We start from the raw sequence: 16,817 nt of genomic DNA on the forward strand, positions 1-16,817 counted from the left end.
GAATTTAATTCATTCATATATTTTGCACTGATTACGGTAGCCCTTTTTTTGGTGGTATCAATTGTGTACTAGGCATAAATAATGTCTATAGCTCTGTAGGAAACTCTTTAACCAGAAGTGGCTGTGGATCAACAATGAATTCTGTTCCTTGTATAATAATGAGGAGTTGAGAATTAAGAAAAAGCATGCATTGTTTCAACACAATCATTTGAAGTGCTCTTTGCATTAATTGAAGTACCTTTTGACTGGGACTGTATTGGACAATACTCAGATTACAGAGTGCAAAGGATGGGCTTTTGTCTTTGCATTAAGCTTTTATTGGTATCTTTTTGTTATATACAAACCAGAGATGTGGATTTTTAAAATCCTCTCAATTCTAAAACATCCAATGATTCAGAGGCAAGAAACCATATGAATAATAGAAGAGCCATGCTGGATCAGTCCAAGGCATTCAAGAGGCAGCTGGACAACCATCTGTCAGGTATGCTTTAAGGTGGATTCCTGCATTGAGCAGGGGTTGGACTCAATGGGTTTATAGGCTCCTTCCAACTTTATGATTCTATGATTCTAAGGCACCGTCTAGTCCAGCATTCTATTCACACAGTGGCCAACCAGCTGCCCAAGGAAAACCCACAAGCAGGACACAAGTGCAACAGCCCCCTTCTGCCCATGTTCCACAGCAACTGGTGTACATAGTCATACTGCTTCTGATATTGGAGGTAGCATATAGCCATCAGGACTAGAAGCCATTGATAGCCTTGCCCAATACTCTTTTAAAGCCATCCAAAGTGGTGGCCATCATGACATCTTGCGGATGTGAATTCCATAGCTGTGTGAAGAAGTACTTCCTTTTATCTGTCCTGAATCTCCCACCAATCAGCTTCATGGGTTCTAGTATTATATGAGAGAGAGAGAGAGAGAGAGAGAGAGGCCTCCCTATCCACTTTCTCCACACCATGCACAATTTTGTACATCTCTGTCACCTCTCCCCTTATTTGCCTTTTCCCTAATCTAAACAATCCCAGCTGATGTAACCTTTCTTCCTAGGGGAGTTGCTCCAGGTCCTTGATCATTTTAGTTGCTTTTTTCTTCACAAATCCAGCTATTATTATTATTATTATTATTATTATTATTATTATTATTATTATTATTATTATTATTATTTTGTGGCCCTATTAGGGTATAAGCAGATGAAGGAGAACAAAGTTGCAAGTATGATTTTTCCTTTTCATGGGAAAACAATATGCTAGGATTGGTAGCTTCACCCCATGTACCCGTTTCCCTCGAATTACCCCCTACAGTGCTAACCTGTCATTGTTGTTGTTGCTAGCTAAATCACACCCCATGCGGCAGCATTCCTAAGAACCTTTGCATGCCAGGAAAAGGGTTTAAGGGGGGAAATGTAAAAAAAAAACATAAAAAATCATAAAAAATCAACGGATGACCCAATCCGATTCAAATTTGGTATGCTTAAAGCTCTCCTTAATATCTATTAGTGTGCCAATTTTGATGTCTTCATCTTTAAAACTTTCACAGATATAAGCATTTGTTTAATTTGAAGTTTAAGAGTATCAAATCCTGCTCCTGCGCCCCCAGTGGCTGCTCAGAAAACAACAAATGATTCATTCCAAAACTAGTAGCAAAATAGGTCATGTCTTTTGGCTTTATAGCACAATTAAAGCAGGATGCACGGAGTGCTTCACAGTCAAAGCGGATTATGCACTGGAAAACTTTGGAGTCCTTTGCACGCAATTCGCAGTGATTGCACAGTATAATGCTGGTGTGATAAAGCTCTTAGGGTCTTGTGACATCAAGTGGGAGTGAATAGTAAAACTGTACTATACATAACACCTATGTTTTTATCTGTACGCTGCTCTGAGATCTTAATGATATAGGGCAGGATATAAATGTTTTAAATAAATACGCACCTATCAAGAATTCCTTTCAGGAATTTGCCTAGCACAGCCTGTTGCCCTCCAGATGTTTTGGACTTCAACTCCAATCAGCCCCACACAGCATGGCCAATACAAAAATACAAAGTTAAACGAACTTCAGGCCTAGGGAATCTACCTTGGTTTTTTTTTTTTTGTAAGAAGTCAGTAATCCACCAAATAGAGGCTTGTGTAAACAACATACTTTTTGAATTACAGTAGTTTAAACCCAGGAATTTGTTTTGAGTATCAGAACTGAATGGAAGTCATAGTCCTTTCACAAAAATGTCTACTTCTAGTTAATCTAATCTCCTTCATTTTAGCAATATAATGTGATGGCGGGTATATGGTGGGATGTGGGTTGTTGTCAATTTGTTGCTGCTACTGTTAAACAACTGGGAGTTAGAAATCTTTGCTGATCTACTACAAATCTTCCAGAGATTTGCCACCCCTGGTCTAGCATGGTCAGGGGCTGGTCCATCTGACAATTTAATTAAGCTGCATTGTCCTTGGTCCTAGGTCTATATTTGCTGCTCAGATGATGACAAATGGGGTGAGGCAAGGTAGTAAAACTAAAAATAATGAACATATGCATTTCTCGGCATTGTAAACTGTTCAATATAATTGGAAGTGGAATCTTATAAGCCAGGCCATCGGCTGCAGGGATATCTTATCAAATAAATAAAGAAAAGAAAGCAAATATAGTTCTACATTCTACTCTGTTGTGGAGGGACTCCATAGGACCAGGATCCTTAAATGAAGAGAGATGGATGAAGAGGATGTTCATAAGGCCCCTCCAAATGCCTCAAGCCTACAGTTTCTATTTTTCCTAACATGGCGGAGATGGGGTGGAGGGAGAAGTGGGTAAATAATATTTGAACAGGGAGCTCAGTAACCCTACTATCTAATTTCCCTTCACATGGATCACACAAATAACAGGATTTATTTTAACAAAAAGTAGGGTGGGAAGAGTCACTGTGAAACATATATACACACAATATACAGGTGAAACAAACAATGAAGAGTGTATTGAGTCCAGCATGTTAGTTACTGTAACAACCCTAAATTAGGCCCTCAGGCTCTATCGGGCTTGTGACTACTGCAGGCTCATCTGTCAGTCATTCACACTATCTAACTGTGAAGTTGTTGCAGGGTTGTGTTACTGCACAAAGGTGAGTTGGGGCTGGGCCATTGCTTTGTTTTTTTCCATAACTCCTCTTTCAAAAGATGGCTCCTTTCCAGTCCCTCGTTCTCATGGTTTCCTCCCAATTCTGTTTCACACTCCAGCACCTTCTCCTTGGAATAATAATAATTAAAAAAACCCACCCCTGCTTCACTGCATGCATCCACCAGGGGACTACACTTCTCTTGCGGGAAAACACAAAAGGGGTTTACGTGTGTTCTCTGTGCCTGCTTTGTTCTAACCAGCTGGGGTCACTAGCAGACCATTATTTGTTACTTTAACTCCAACCCTTCAAAGATAACAACTGATCCTCTTTCCATACAGATTGTAACATTGGCTTTAACAAACAAACAGACATTTTAAGCTCTTTTAAATTATTTGTGTGCATTTACAGCACAGCCACAATCCCAAAGTCAAGGATGCTTCTTCTCTGCTTTGGCATTGTCTAAAATTTATATTGGGATTTGAAGGAAAAAGCTAGGTTAACACAAATGTGCTTTCCTCTTTTAGCAATTTATTGGTAGTAAGCATAATAAGTGATATCCCATTCATCCCCCCATTCAGTAGAAGGGTCCTAGGGCTGGCAAAGTAGGGATTTTTCATTATTAGGCCACAGATGTGCACAGAACAGAAGAACATGCATATGAGCATAGCTACAACTCATAAAGAGGAAAAACCTAAGGTGTGGAGCCTAGTTGCCTGTAACTGCAGTTTAAGTGCCATCCTCACAGCAAGCAGGTATGACGGTCATAGTTGCTGGAATGAAAATTGCTTGTTTTTTATGCAATGTTGCTATGGGAAACAGCAGTTCCATGACAAGGGGCACGTTTCTTGGCTGTGCAGTAGGCCTGGGAAAACCACAGGAATTCCTAATATTACTTGTAAAAGTATCCTTAGCATGCTCTCTGAGAGCAATACAGAAATATTCTGCCCAAATAGTGCAGCTACAAAAAAGAAATACACATAGGCACGTACGTACACACACACACACACACACACACACACACACACACACACACACAGTGATTGTACACCATTAGAAATTACTTTGTTCCAAGCAAGAATATTTTAGGTCATATCAGTTGCTGGTAGTTCCCACAGATGGCGCACGCATGTTCTGGATTTTCCCTCAAATTCTTTTCTCTGTCACCTCGCCATTCTCCCAGCCCCTGCAACTACAGTGACTGTTTATTATGAAAAAGTGGCAGTATTTCTCCAATGCGGACAAAGTAAACAGAACTTCCATCTTCAGGGACAGTATACCTCTAGATATCAGCTGCTGGAGACAAATAACAAGGGAAAACTCCCTGCCTGGCTTGTGAGCACACACAGGCATTTGGCTGGATGCTGTTGGATAAGAAAGCTGGATTAGATTAATTCTTGGCCTGATCCAGCAAGGTAGTTCATGTCATTATTTCATAGGCAAAGCCAACCGGGATTCTGAAATAATCAAGAATAAATTGCAGTAATAGAGTTGCCGAGAGCCACTACCACTGTGTCACAGGTGGTAATGGTCATTCTCTCTTTGTTCCCACACTAGTTCACAATAGTTTTATTTATTTATTGCATTTCTATACTGCCAAAACACTGAGTAGTTCACAAAAATTTAAACCAGAAGGTACAGAGCAAAATATAAAATATGGAAGCTTAAAACCAAGTTTTGTTTAGCTGTGCAAACTTTACAGGTTTTTGACAATTCGTAATACTTGCATTTTAGAGCTCGATCACACCAGCGTTTTTTCACACTTTCATCCTGCCTTGACCGTTTTGCCCTGCGATACTCACACAACGTTGTCCCTGTCCTGCAGTCATCTTGCATCTTCCGCTCCATTTTCCGTACTTTTCTGCGGCTTGGAAGTGCGGTATTTTTTTCTCCACATGGGATAAAACTGCCTTTCTGGCCCTGTGTGTTGCTGTCCTCACATTATGTCGCAGAACATCCCTTCTTGGGGGCGTGTGCATTGAAGGGTGGTCATGCTGATAAAAAAGGAGGGCAGGGGTGGTTCTCCTCCAGACCCTGTGCAGAAGGGAGCATAATCTCACCTCTAAAGGCAAAAACAGCACCCAGCCGATGAAACACTAAATCACTAGACAACAAAACCAGAGTGCTGGTGGGGAGAAGGTGCCCACGCCCATTACAATGCCCATCAGCCACAAGAACCAATGAACTGGAGGGGAAAGAAGGGGACGAGGTGGGGTGGGTGCAATAGCAGAAGAGCAAACAAGTGAAAAGAAATTTCGCCGCTACAATGACAATACCAGGGAGGCACGTGAAAGGGACCAGCGCTTGTCGCACTAATGAAATGGACGTAAAAACCATAGAACATACCTGCGGTGGGGGTGGGGGTGGGGAAGTAGGTGTGATGGACCCCTGTGCCACAGAATTTTCTTAGCTTGCTAACACCTGATCCTTAATATCTGGCATTGCAGGGAAATGTTTTAATAGAAAGAATTCTGTGTCTGCAATCCATAAGAGAATACTTGTTTACCAAACGTCAGCTTCTTGTACAGCTACAGAAGGTACAGGCCCTCTATTTTAGATCTCACAAATGTCCTAGGGTTTGTTCATTTGTCCTTGTCCAGCTAAAAGCAGTGGTGGGTCTTTACAGAGCATGCCTGATACACGCAGTTGAACAGAAACTGGTTGGGCTGGCTTGGCACTTGCAAAACAAACTGCAAACAAGAAGCTGCCTGAGGCCATCTGGGAATCAAGGGAAGACACCAGAGTGAGGATTTGACTACTGGAGGACATCTTATGCTCAAGTACTAAATGTATTCAGCGATTACGTTTGATATTTATTTATTTATTTATTTATTTATTATGTATAAATCTGTGAAACGCCTTTTGCCCCAAATAGCGCCCCCAAGGCGACTTGCAATTAAAAGTTGTAAAAATATTTAAATGTTAAAATTAAAAGAAAAAACTATAAGAATCATTTGGAACACTTTAAAAAAGTCCCAACAACAGAAAATGAGAGTAGAGCAGAATCTTTAAAAAAGAGTCTAGGACAAAAATATTTAAAATATAGAGATTTCTTCGGTAGGTTCTCAACGTGTGTGTAGGTCATCTGGAGGTGTGAGGAGGAGCTATGGAAACATGGCATAACTGGATCTGATTTTGCAGCTCACAGAGCATAGGAAGAACAGCATTTTAAAAAATGAAATTAAAATGTAAAAGCTCTCTTTTTATTATGAAAAGGTGTGTTGGCAAAATCAGCATATCATTTGCCACAGTAGGTCTTACTTCTATATTATAATAATGTTAAAGATAATGATAATTACAATAAAATGAAATTTAAATGGACAGAAAAGCTGTTTTTGGCAAAACTAAACATTTCCTAAGAAAATATATGTAAACTGTTATTTCTGAATCCTGCTAAACTACCTTTAATAAATATTATTGCAATGACAAACAGCTGAACACAGCTGGGTGCCAGCTCCCCAGTCTCCATGTTGCTGTCCAAACCTGCTCTTAGCAGTGCAAGTCCCAGAACACTTTAAGGGTACTGTGATGGTGGAATCAGGGTGTGGGAGCACAAAAAATAAAAGGGCAAAGCCTGTAGCAAAAATACTCACTGTTGTTGTTTTTTACAGCTAAGTGCATCATCACACAGGGGAAAATCATGTTTCCCCTGTTGCACTGTTGCTTCTCCGCCCACGCGTTTGTCCCTCCTTACTTCCTCTTTTGAAAGAGGAAGTAAACAATGTGCAGGTGGCCCATTCTGGGGGCTGTTTTGATCTGGCTGCTTCTCCTGCACACAGCGGGAGATAGCAGCAACTTCCACCTTTATTTTAAATTGGATTTACTGGGGTGTGAGAGGGACCTGCAAAAATCCGTGAGTGCCCAGTAACAAGCGTGCAATAAAACGCTCATCTAATGGAGCCCTAAGAGTGGTGATTTTCAGACTTTCGATATCTGGGGAACCCTTTCCACAAGGGCTTGCCTAGCACACCTGCCATGGAGCTTCTGTACAATGCAAGGAATCCTATTATTTATTTATTTAAAACATTTGTATCCCGCCCTATATCACTGGGATCTCAGGATGGCGTACAGATAAAATCATACAATATAAAACAATAAATGTACACAGCTAAAAACAAATCAATCAAATTAAACCCAGGGAGTGTTCTAGGGCAAATGTTCAATTCGTGTGGGGCACTGGCCAAGCCTGCTGAGCCTCATTGTTCTCTGCTTGCCCCAGAGATTTTCTGATCCAGAAAAAACACCTCACACACTGTAGGGGAGTTTTGCTGGAGGTAGAATGCAAATTGTCTTTCAGGGGAACTATTGATCTTGTCATGGAGAAAACACTGATAAGCTTCAAAGGAATGGCAGCATTTCCTAGAGGAACACACTGTGAAAAGCATTTCGTCAGGTATACTATGTGCCGGACTGCAATGGAAAAGCAAATACATGTGTGTAATAAATGTGCTGGGGGAAAATGCCACCTCTTCCTTTTATCATGAATTGACACATTGCAATCTACCCATCCCATGACCCAATGCATGCCATACTTTATGAACAGATTAACTTTGTGTTGTGCTCCTGTGAGTCTATGCCTGTTGCAGAGGACAGAAGTAGTCACTGAGCCTCTAACCATGAATAGAAGAAGAAGAATGCATAGAAAGAGTGTGAGCCAGAACAGTCCGGTCTGGATAGAACGTGGCTATGCACACAAGTACCATTCAAATTTGACTTCTGTACAGAAGCAAATTCAGATCAGCATGAAGGTTATTCGAGTTGGATATTACTAAATCCCACCCCCTACTCCTCCCTTAAAAGGGATTGAATTTCCTTTGCTTATGTTTCTCTGGAAGAGGAGCAGTATACGTGTATGCTTTTTCAGGAAGAGAGTGGGACACTTGTGTGCTCTCGGTCTGAATGTGGATTTACAGTTTGGTTCTAATGCGCTCACATCCCACAGTGCCAGGAGTACAACACCGTGTTTTCCCCCTCAAAAGGGATTTACACACTTCAAGAAGAAGATTGCCTTGTGTTAAAGATACTCCAGAATCATGGCTTGGCTGCTTGTTAGAACTTGCTTCCCAAAAATTGCCCCCAGAGGCAAATTTTCATATAAAACCAGAACATGGAGCAGCGGGGGGCTGACTGCATATATGCCAGAAGCCACCACTTTTCCTGGACCACCAAGGGACCACCAAGGCTTGTACCAAGTGTCCGTGGAGCAAACAGATGCATTCTGGGGAGCACTAGCGAGAAACCGGCTTATGTGGATAAGTCCTTTTCATTCTGTTAGTAACTGCAACTTACAGCAGGGAGACGTGTCCTGGTTCCTTGGAGGGAAGCTAAATGTAGCAGGTAAGTGGAAATTAGTCTGCTCTCCTTTGTCTCTACTTGTGGGGAGAATTCTCTTGCACCCTGGGATAGTTTGATGCAGGATTCTTTTCCTTCTCACTCTGTTTATTCCTCAATATAAAAATTCAATTCACCCTCCCCACCAGTGTTTAATAGCCATATGAATTAATGTACTGATCCTTCCTAAAGAGACCCTGAACATAAGAAAAGAAAATTCCAAAATCCATAGAGTATAATACCTTTATTAGGCTGATTCAAAGACCACCAAAAATGTGCAAGCTTTCAGGATCTCCAGATCTCTTCATCAGGCAAGATGTTAAACAAAGGCAGGTTGACAGGGGATGGAATGAAGAAGGAAGGCTGACCTGACATTGCTGTCAGGATGTCTGCTTGGTCAGTTTTAAGAGGATATGGAGGAGGGGTTGCAGCCATACAAATTGAGTTCTACCAGGTGATCTGATGGTTTCAGGTTTCAGTGCCCCTTAGGACCACCAGTGGGAAAAAGAAAGTCACAGACAATTGTAGACCCCCCATTTTTGAAAATATAAAATCCAACTGTTAATTCAAATGGTCTTCATCATGGGTGAACCAAATAGGTTTTCCATCAACCATGAAACCTAGGGTGACCATATTTTGGAAACCAAAAAGGAGGACAACATGGTTGCCCCCAAGGGGGCGTGCCCAGTACCAAGGGGGCGTGCCCACCCGAACATAGCCTTGGTCACATGTCTGATTTTACAGCACACATTTAAGACAAATCTGTTCTACATAACATCTTAATGTTAAAATCACTGAAATAAAGAACAAGTGAGAGATTCAATGTATCTCAAATTAACTCCTACTTTTGTAGGTTTTGCTGTACTTTGAAGCTTTTACTATAGTCTCTGTGTTACATTCTCCCCTTCCCTCAAATATCTTTTCTGACTGTATCTTCACTCATTGCAAGCTGCTGTTGTTGTTAACAGGGTTTGCCTCTGGCCCCAGATCTGTTTCAAATTTGGTATGGCTAAAGCTCTACCTAAAAGCTATCATGGTGCCAACTTTCAGCTCTTTATCTTTAAAAATGACAGTTTTAAAAATAATAATTTTAAAACCTCATTTTTTAAAAAAATCCTAAAAAATCAATGGATGAATGGATCTGTTTCAAATTTGGTGTGGCTAAGGCTCTACCTAAATCCTTTTATAGTGCAAAGTTTCATCTCTTTATCTTTAAAAATGATGGTTTAAAAAATAATAATTTTAAAACCTCAATTTTTAAAAATTTCCTAAAAAATCAATGGATGAACAGATCTGTTTCAAATTTGGTATGACTAAAGCCCTTCCTAAGAGCTACCATTGTGCCAAGCTTCATGTCTTTATCTTAAAAATTGACAGAGTTATAAGCATTTTTGTTAATTCCCATTAGAGCTACTCTGAAAAAATCCGGATTTCCCCTTTCCCTCCCGGATTTGCCATCAAAAATCTGGGCAAATCCGGTCATGTGGTCACCCTGCTTGAGGATATCTATGGGATATCCAGATAGTTTAGAAGTCTTGGGCTATAAAATGTGTATATACTGTGACAAAAAAATATTTAAAGGAGCACATCAGTGTCATTGAAAAGGTGAAAGTAGACATGACTGAACAAACACATTTGTAATTCATTGATGTATTTCCCCCATTTAGATATAAAGCTGGGGGTAGGGCATGTAATTTTTTACACAACAAGCGATGTATAGAGTAAAGTTGCTGAGCTACCCTCTACTTCCTGCATTCCAGGTATTTTTCTCCCAGTCTGGCTCCAATACCAGAAGTGAAATAGCCTGAAGCGATGGAGTTCAAGAATCCAAGGCAGGGTTGATGAAGGGTTCAGCTTCCCTCACCGGCATGTCCCTTTGTTTGTAAAAAAGTATATCCTCATCCTCCACTTCATGGGGACTTTCAGACAGGGGGAGATCACATTTCCTTAGTCATCGCTCTGCTTCCTGCTTCTCTTCAGCATTTGAAATGGGCTGAATTACATGGGAAGAGAGCAGCAACCACATAGCCTGTAATTTAAAACCTCCCAGCCCATATAGTACAATGGGATAGCACCTTCTAGTGGGCATTTTATAGTGCAACTTTGACTGCACATGACAGGAAATCCCGACAAATCCCAATATATTTCAGAAAAGTCAGATTTTCTGAGGTTTATTTTTTTAATGGAAAAACCATTAAAACCAGGAAAAGGACTGGGAGACGTGCAGGAGGCTCATGGCATTGTCAAAATGACCTGCAAACATCCGTGAGTGGCCAGTCACAAGTGTGCTATAAATCACTCATTTAAAGAAGCCCCATATCTGAGTCTAACAGACACAACAATAAACAAACCTTGCTCTGTGCTCCAGGATTGTCAGATGATAAATACTTTGTTGAAGCATCAGTACTGAGAAATGAGCTGGTATAAAAAGTTATCAATGACGGTTCATGTCAGCAAGACAGCCCAAGTCATTATATTGCCTTACATGGAATAGCAAATGATGCCCCCAGCCCAGTCATCAAGGTACATAGTACTCAAAGCTGGCCAAGTTATTTTTGGCACTTGAGACAGACAATCTTTCCCTGGGATTAAAAATACAATAAACAAACAAAACATTAAAGAATTAACCATTTGTTGCCCTTTCATGACACCCAGAATCAACTGCCTCAGGCAGCTGTCTCACTCTAACAGTAGGGCCTTGTCCAGCTTCTGAATGAGTATTCTGAATAATATTCTCTTAAAAATAAAGTTTTGATACAGAAGTTTGAACCTTAATGGTTCAACCCAAACTTCTATTTTACAAAGCAATATATGTCAAAATGCAACAACCCCAATCAAAATATAATCACTATACATTATGTCTGAGAGTAGATCTTGATCAATTCCATACCTCACATTATTTTATTTTAAAATTTTACATCCTGGTTTTCTTTCTTTTTTTCAATCCAGAGTGACTAACAACAAAATATTAAAACAACAGCAACAGCAGGTTAGACCTACCATAAGCCTCCTGTGAACAGGTGGAACACTTCTGCCCGCAGGAGGCTTTTGAACCAGGAAAGGAATCCCACTGCTGGAATAGAGAAGGAGGAGGTGCCCACTGATTCCCCACTCTCTTGTAGCCCCCCATGGCCCTGAAAATCTTCTCTGGAGGGTGATGGTGGGGACTGCAAAGGGAGGGGGGACTTGCTAAAGTTAGTCTCCTCCCCCCTATCAGCCAGCGAGAACATTCTGAGTGGAACTCTGCTGACGGGAGGGTCCTACTGGTGGAATCAATACAGCAATAATTAAAATAATAATAATAAATGTTCTTGGAAAAAGATGTGAAGATGCTGGACTTTGGCATACTTTGAACGAGTGAGAAATTAGTGGATGGTGTTTTTAATGGCTGCCATAACTGCAGCATGAGAGGGAACTCTGAAATTCAGAGGACAAATGGACAAATAATTTCACTTGACATATCAGATTATGTCAAGCATTAAAAATAAAATCAAGTTGACTTTTTTCTTTTCTTTTTTGATGATTCCTTCCCTGATAACAACATAATAACATAAGAAGAGCCATGCTGGATCAGACCAAGGGTCCATCTAGTCCAGCATTCTATTCAGACAGTGGCTGACCAGGGGGGATTCCACATGTCATACTTCCGCCGAGCTCTCTGTCCCAGCCGGCGAGGAGGTAGGTGGGCGGCGGCGGCGGCGGCAAGGACGCCGCTTCCTCATCTCTTCGAACAGGCAAGTACACGATCGCTTTGGGATCGCACTGGGGGCGCATAGAAGCGCCCTCAGTACGACGGTGGAAGAGCCCCAGCTGTCAACCAGGAACAGAAAGAAGGACATTGGTGCAACAGCACTATCCTGCCCAAATTCCCCAGCAAAGCATACTGCCTCTGATACTGGAGGTAGCATATACCCATCAAGACTAGTAGGCATCGATAGCCTTCTCCTCCAGGAATTTGTAATCTTGATCTGTAATCAAGAAAGTGATCACTGAATACAAAGATTGCTCTGCCTTTTTAGTGACCTTCTATTTTTTTATGTTTTTATTGTTGTAGTTATATCCCACTATTTTTCCTCCAAGGAACCCAAGGCAGTGTACATAATCCTCCTCCTCTCCATTTTTATCCTCACAACAACAACCCTGTGAGGTAGGTTGGGCTGAGAGTCTGTGATTGGCCCAAAGTCACCCAGTGGGTTTCTATGGCTGAGTGGGGACTAGAACCAGGATCTCCCGACACCCAGTCCAGCACTTTGGCCACTACACCATGCTGGCTCAAAATGGTTTTTAACCCTTTTGCTTTCTGTCAGAGCCATACATATGTCTGGTTGCGATTTGCGTCTTCTATGCTCTCCATTTCATGATGCCACAGCAGATCTCTTATGACTAGGTAAACTACGGCAGTTGTCTCCTATCCTACTGATAGAATACTACAAAGAACTCCATTTCTAAAGACTGTAGGCAGTTCAAAATCAAAGTAGGTAAACCCATAACAAAGATTCAAGACCAGAATATGGCTTGACTGGAACAACCCTTCTACAATGCATTGCTGGATCATTTCATAGCAAGAAGGGGGTCTCCATGCCAAGACAGTAAGAGGAGATGAAAGTTATTTCAAAAGTGTGCAGTCAAAAAGTTCTTGAGAAAGATGAGAAGGCCATCATACACCTTTTATTTACTTCAGTGACACAATGATCTAGGGGCTGTCTATATGCCTTATTTACTGCGTCAGTTATATGATGTAGCCACCATCTTGCAGCCAACACGGGGCTTTTCCCTGAAGCTGCAAATTTTAAAAGTTAGGGACTTACCCCAACTTTTTTCTTTGAAGGGAGGTCACCACGGTCCTCCCACCGTGTGACCTCACTTCAGTGTCAATCTGGGGGCGATCTGCGGTGGGTGATGACCACTGATAGGTCGCTGGAAGGGCTGGAAGGCAAGGCAGAGGTCAGGGGGCCATCCCAATGAGCTGAATGGGTGTCGGAAAGCCTGCGTTCCCTTGTCCCATGGGAATTTTCTGCCCCCACCCTGCAGTAGTGATACCGTGGGATTTCAAGAGGAAAAAGTGGCAAAGTGGCGCCATGAAGACAAGCCCCTGGTGTATTTAAGGGGCCAAATGAGACATGGCTCCAAACTTGTTTGATGTGACACTACTCAGCCTAGCAGGGGAGTAGCAGGGGGCTTTAAACCTTTGACCCCACTGTAGTCCTGTTCCGAACTGGGGACCCTGCACCTGCTGTTTGCTTTTAAGGAGAGCTTCTGTTTCCACCGGTTGAGCTTTCCTTCTAATGAGCTGAATCCAGATTTAGGCATACTTAGAGTAGGCCATTCATTTCAGCAGGTCTGCTCCAAGTATGACTAAGTCTAGATCTAATCCAATCAACCAGTCTGGATTGAGACTATAACAAGAGAAAAAGGGATAAGACCCCTGCCTCTGTTCAGGTCCTGATTCAGATTGAGCCCCCTGCACCTCCTATTTACTTTTTCTTTCTTTCTTTCTTTTTTAAATGATGCAATTAGTAATGGCATCCTGTTTAGTTTGGTCCTCAGCTCAGGTGTTTGCACAAGTGCAGTTACCAATGAGTTAGGCCTTAGCTAGACCTAAGGTTTATCCCGGGACTGTCCCGGGATCATCCCTGCCTGCTCCTGGGATATTCTGTGTGTCATTTACATGAACAGGAATGACCCCGGGACGATCCCGGGATAAACCTTAGGTCTAGCTAAGGCCTCAGTGAGAGTCATCACACAAGGGAAAAACCATGTTTCGTTACTGTCGCTTCTCCACCTAAGCTTTTGTCCCTCATTACTTCCTCTTTCGAAAGAGGAAGTAAACTATGCGCACATGGGCCATTCAGTGAGCCATTTTGATCACGCTGCTTCTCCTGCCCACAGCAGGAGATAGCCGCGACTTCCATTTCTCAAAAATAATTTGGATTTACTGGGGTCTTTTTTTTGTCACACAAAGAAGTCTAGAAGATACGGGAGGCGAACGGGATGCAGACGATGTCATGAGAGGGACCCGTAAAAAACTGAGTGCCCAGCAAAGAACATGCAATAAAATGCTCATCTGATGAGGCTGAGTATTTGCTGGTCAGAAAGGTGAAATTGCGCTAATGGATTTCCTGAATCTGCAGTTACTTGCTGCTAATCAGAAGATGCTCTTGTCTGTCAAAAGGCATAACTTGAAAACATCTTGAACAAATCCAAACACAAGCCATGTTTTCTTCAGTGTCTTCATTTTGCATCATGTCTAAAAATTCTTTGCCAAGACTTTTTGCAAGTCACAAGAGGAGAATTTCTTTGAGTGAAATATTGTTTCAAACCTGATTATTGTATTTGGGGTCAGTAAGAAATTTCCCTAAGTCAAACTGGTCAGTGGCTACAAGGATTTTTAACAAAATTATTATTAAATACTTTCTCTAAATAAGATGAAAAAGGGATGAAAAAAATAAAAACAATGGATTGGATCCAGAATCTGCAACCTGCAGATGGAAGGGCTCTTTTCATCTGCAGAAGGTTTCTGATCCCATTAATTAAATTAACAATTAAAAACCCAGGAAAATAAAATTCTTTTCCCCTGGTGCCAAAAAGACAGTAAACTAGGTATCAGTTTAGCCTCCCTCAGGAGAACCTTCCGTAAACAGGGTGCTGCCACTGAGAAGTCCCTCTCTTCAGTCACCGCTGGCCTCATTTCTGATTGTAGCATCTCTCAGAGAAGGGCTTGAGCACATGTGGACTAATGTGGAAGCAGTGCTTATCACCTTAATAATAGCTAGAGAGAGACTGACAATTAAGAAATGAACCATCCGAGTATTTAGTAAACCGAACCTGCACCCCTGAAATGCAATGGTTTACCAACACTGAGCTTTAGTTTCTGCAGCTGGTTGGAATGATCAAAATGAGAAACTAAAATACTATGGGCTGTGCAATTAACCTATTACCAGCTGTGCTACTAATTTACTATGGGCTGTGCAATTAATTCACTAGGGTTGGGCAACTGATTCATTTTGGGCTGTGCAAATGATTAACTTCAAGTCATGGAACATTTCAGTTGTGCAAATCGATACTACTCTGTGTAATTGACATTAGAGGTGACTTGCATAATCTGATTTCAGGTTGTACAGTTTGTTGGTTGCTACCTTTGCATTTGGACTTTGTAACTAAATGATGGCCACTTTGTTCTTGCAGATTTGTGCAAACATGAATTTGAAACAGAAAAGTTAATATAAATAATTCCAAAATTGTTAAATTCCCAGATTTAAAATATGATACTGTATGATGACTGGCATGAGTAATTAATTTCAGGGATGTGGTTGGTTTATGTGTGTATAACTTTATCCTTGATCTTCCTGATGAACAACAGGTGAAAGAAATTTTCAAAGTTTGCACCTGTTTTCAAATTCTTCCCCTGTCCATGTTTTCATGGACCTGAAGAATTTCCAGAGGAGGAGTGTGCGCGGAGGTTGCAGCAAAAACAACAGAGTCTGCTGTCTTAAAGACCACATCTATTTAGAAGTAACTCCCATTGAGTTCAATGGGGTTTACTCCCAGATAAGTGGGTATAGGATTGCATCCTAAAAGATGTATGGTAGGATAGGCTTTTGTGGACTAGAGCCCACTTTATAAGATGCCTGAAGCACAGTGGATTGCATCTGTCCCAGCAGAAAGTCTTTAACCTGAATCCTAGTTTTATTTTTCGGAATTCTCTTCCCACTTCAGTGTGACAGGTGACAACCATAATACAATTACAATTACAATTGCACAAGAAACAATTGCCCATTACAATTGCACAAGAAAAGCAGGAAGCAAAGTCCCAGGTAAGGCAACTTAATCTAAAGAAGCCCTTTAATCAGGAGAATCTTATTCTCTTTCAGTCAACTGTTTGGATCGACATGTCCACAAAGCTCCAAATAAAGTGGCCCTGATCTGGGAGAAAGATGAGCCTGGCCAAGAGGAACGAATTACATACAGGTCATTACTTATCTTTTTGCAAGGGAAGGAGGAGTTGCCCACCTGCTCAGTTTTCTAATATGCGTGGTTATTCTTAATCTGGTGAAAATGTCATGGTGCAATAAATTTGTAATCCTAATTCCATGGCATAAAGTTTGCTTTAAAAACAACAACAACCATTATTATTATTATTATTATTTATTTATTTATTTATTTATTTATATAGCACCATCAATGTACATGGTGCTGTACAGAGTAAAACAGTAAATAGCAAGACCCTGCCGCATAGGCTTACATTCTAATAAAATCATAATAAAACAATAAGGAGGGGAAGAGAATGCACCAAACAGGCACAGGGTAGGGTAAAACTAGCAGTATAAAGTCAGAACAAAATCAAGTTTTAAAAGCTTTAGGAAAAAGAAAAGTTTTTAGCTGAGCTTTA

The 16,817-nt window shown here is 41.2% G+C and overlaps 2 protein-coding genes across 2 annotated transcripts in view; one reads left to right on the forward strand and one right to left on the reverse strand.

Moving 5' to 3' along the window:
- The window catches only part of ALDH6A1 (aldehyde dehydrogenase 6 family member A1), a 287,758-nt gene that overhangs the window by 170,441 nt on the left and 100,500 nt on the right, over positions 1-16,817 (reverse strand). The window lies entirely within an intron of this gene.
- LOC134393014 (acetyl-coenzyme A synthetase 2-like, mitochondrial) overlaps positions 7,692-16,817 on the forward strand; it is a 33,043-nt gene continuing 23,917 nt past the window's right edge. The window contains exons 1-2 of the mRNA XM_063117851.1: positions 7,692-8,434; positions 16,300-16,396. Of these exons, the coding sequence (XP_062973921.1) occupies positions 8,131-8,434; positions 16,300-16,396 (401 nt within the window). The 5' untranslated portion in view covers positions 7,692-8,130. The remainder of the gene's footprint in view (positions 8,435-16,299; positions 16,397-16,817) is intronic.

Source organism: Elgaria multicarinata, chromosome 2 (assembly GCF_023053635.1).
Source record: "Elgaria multicarinata webbii isolate HBS135686 ecotype San Diego chromosome 2, rElgMul1.1.pri, whole genome shotgun sequence".
NCBI lineage: Eukaryota > Metazoa > Chordata > Lepidosauria > Squamata > Anguidae > Elgaria > Elgaria multicarinata.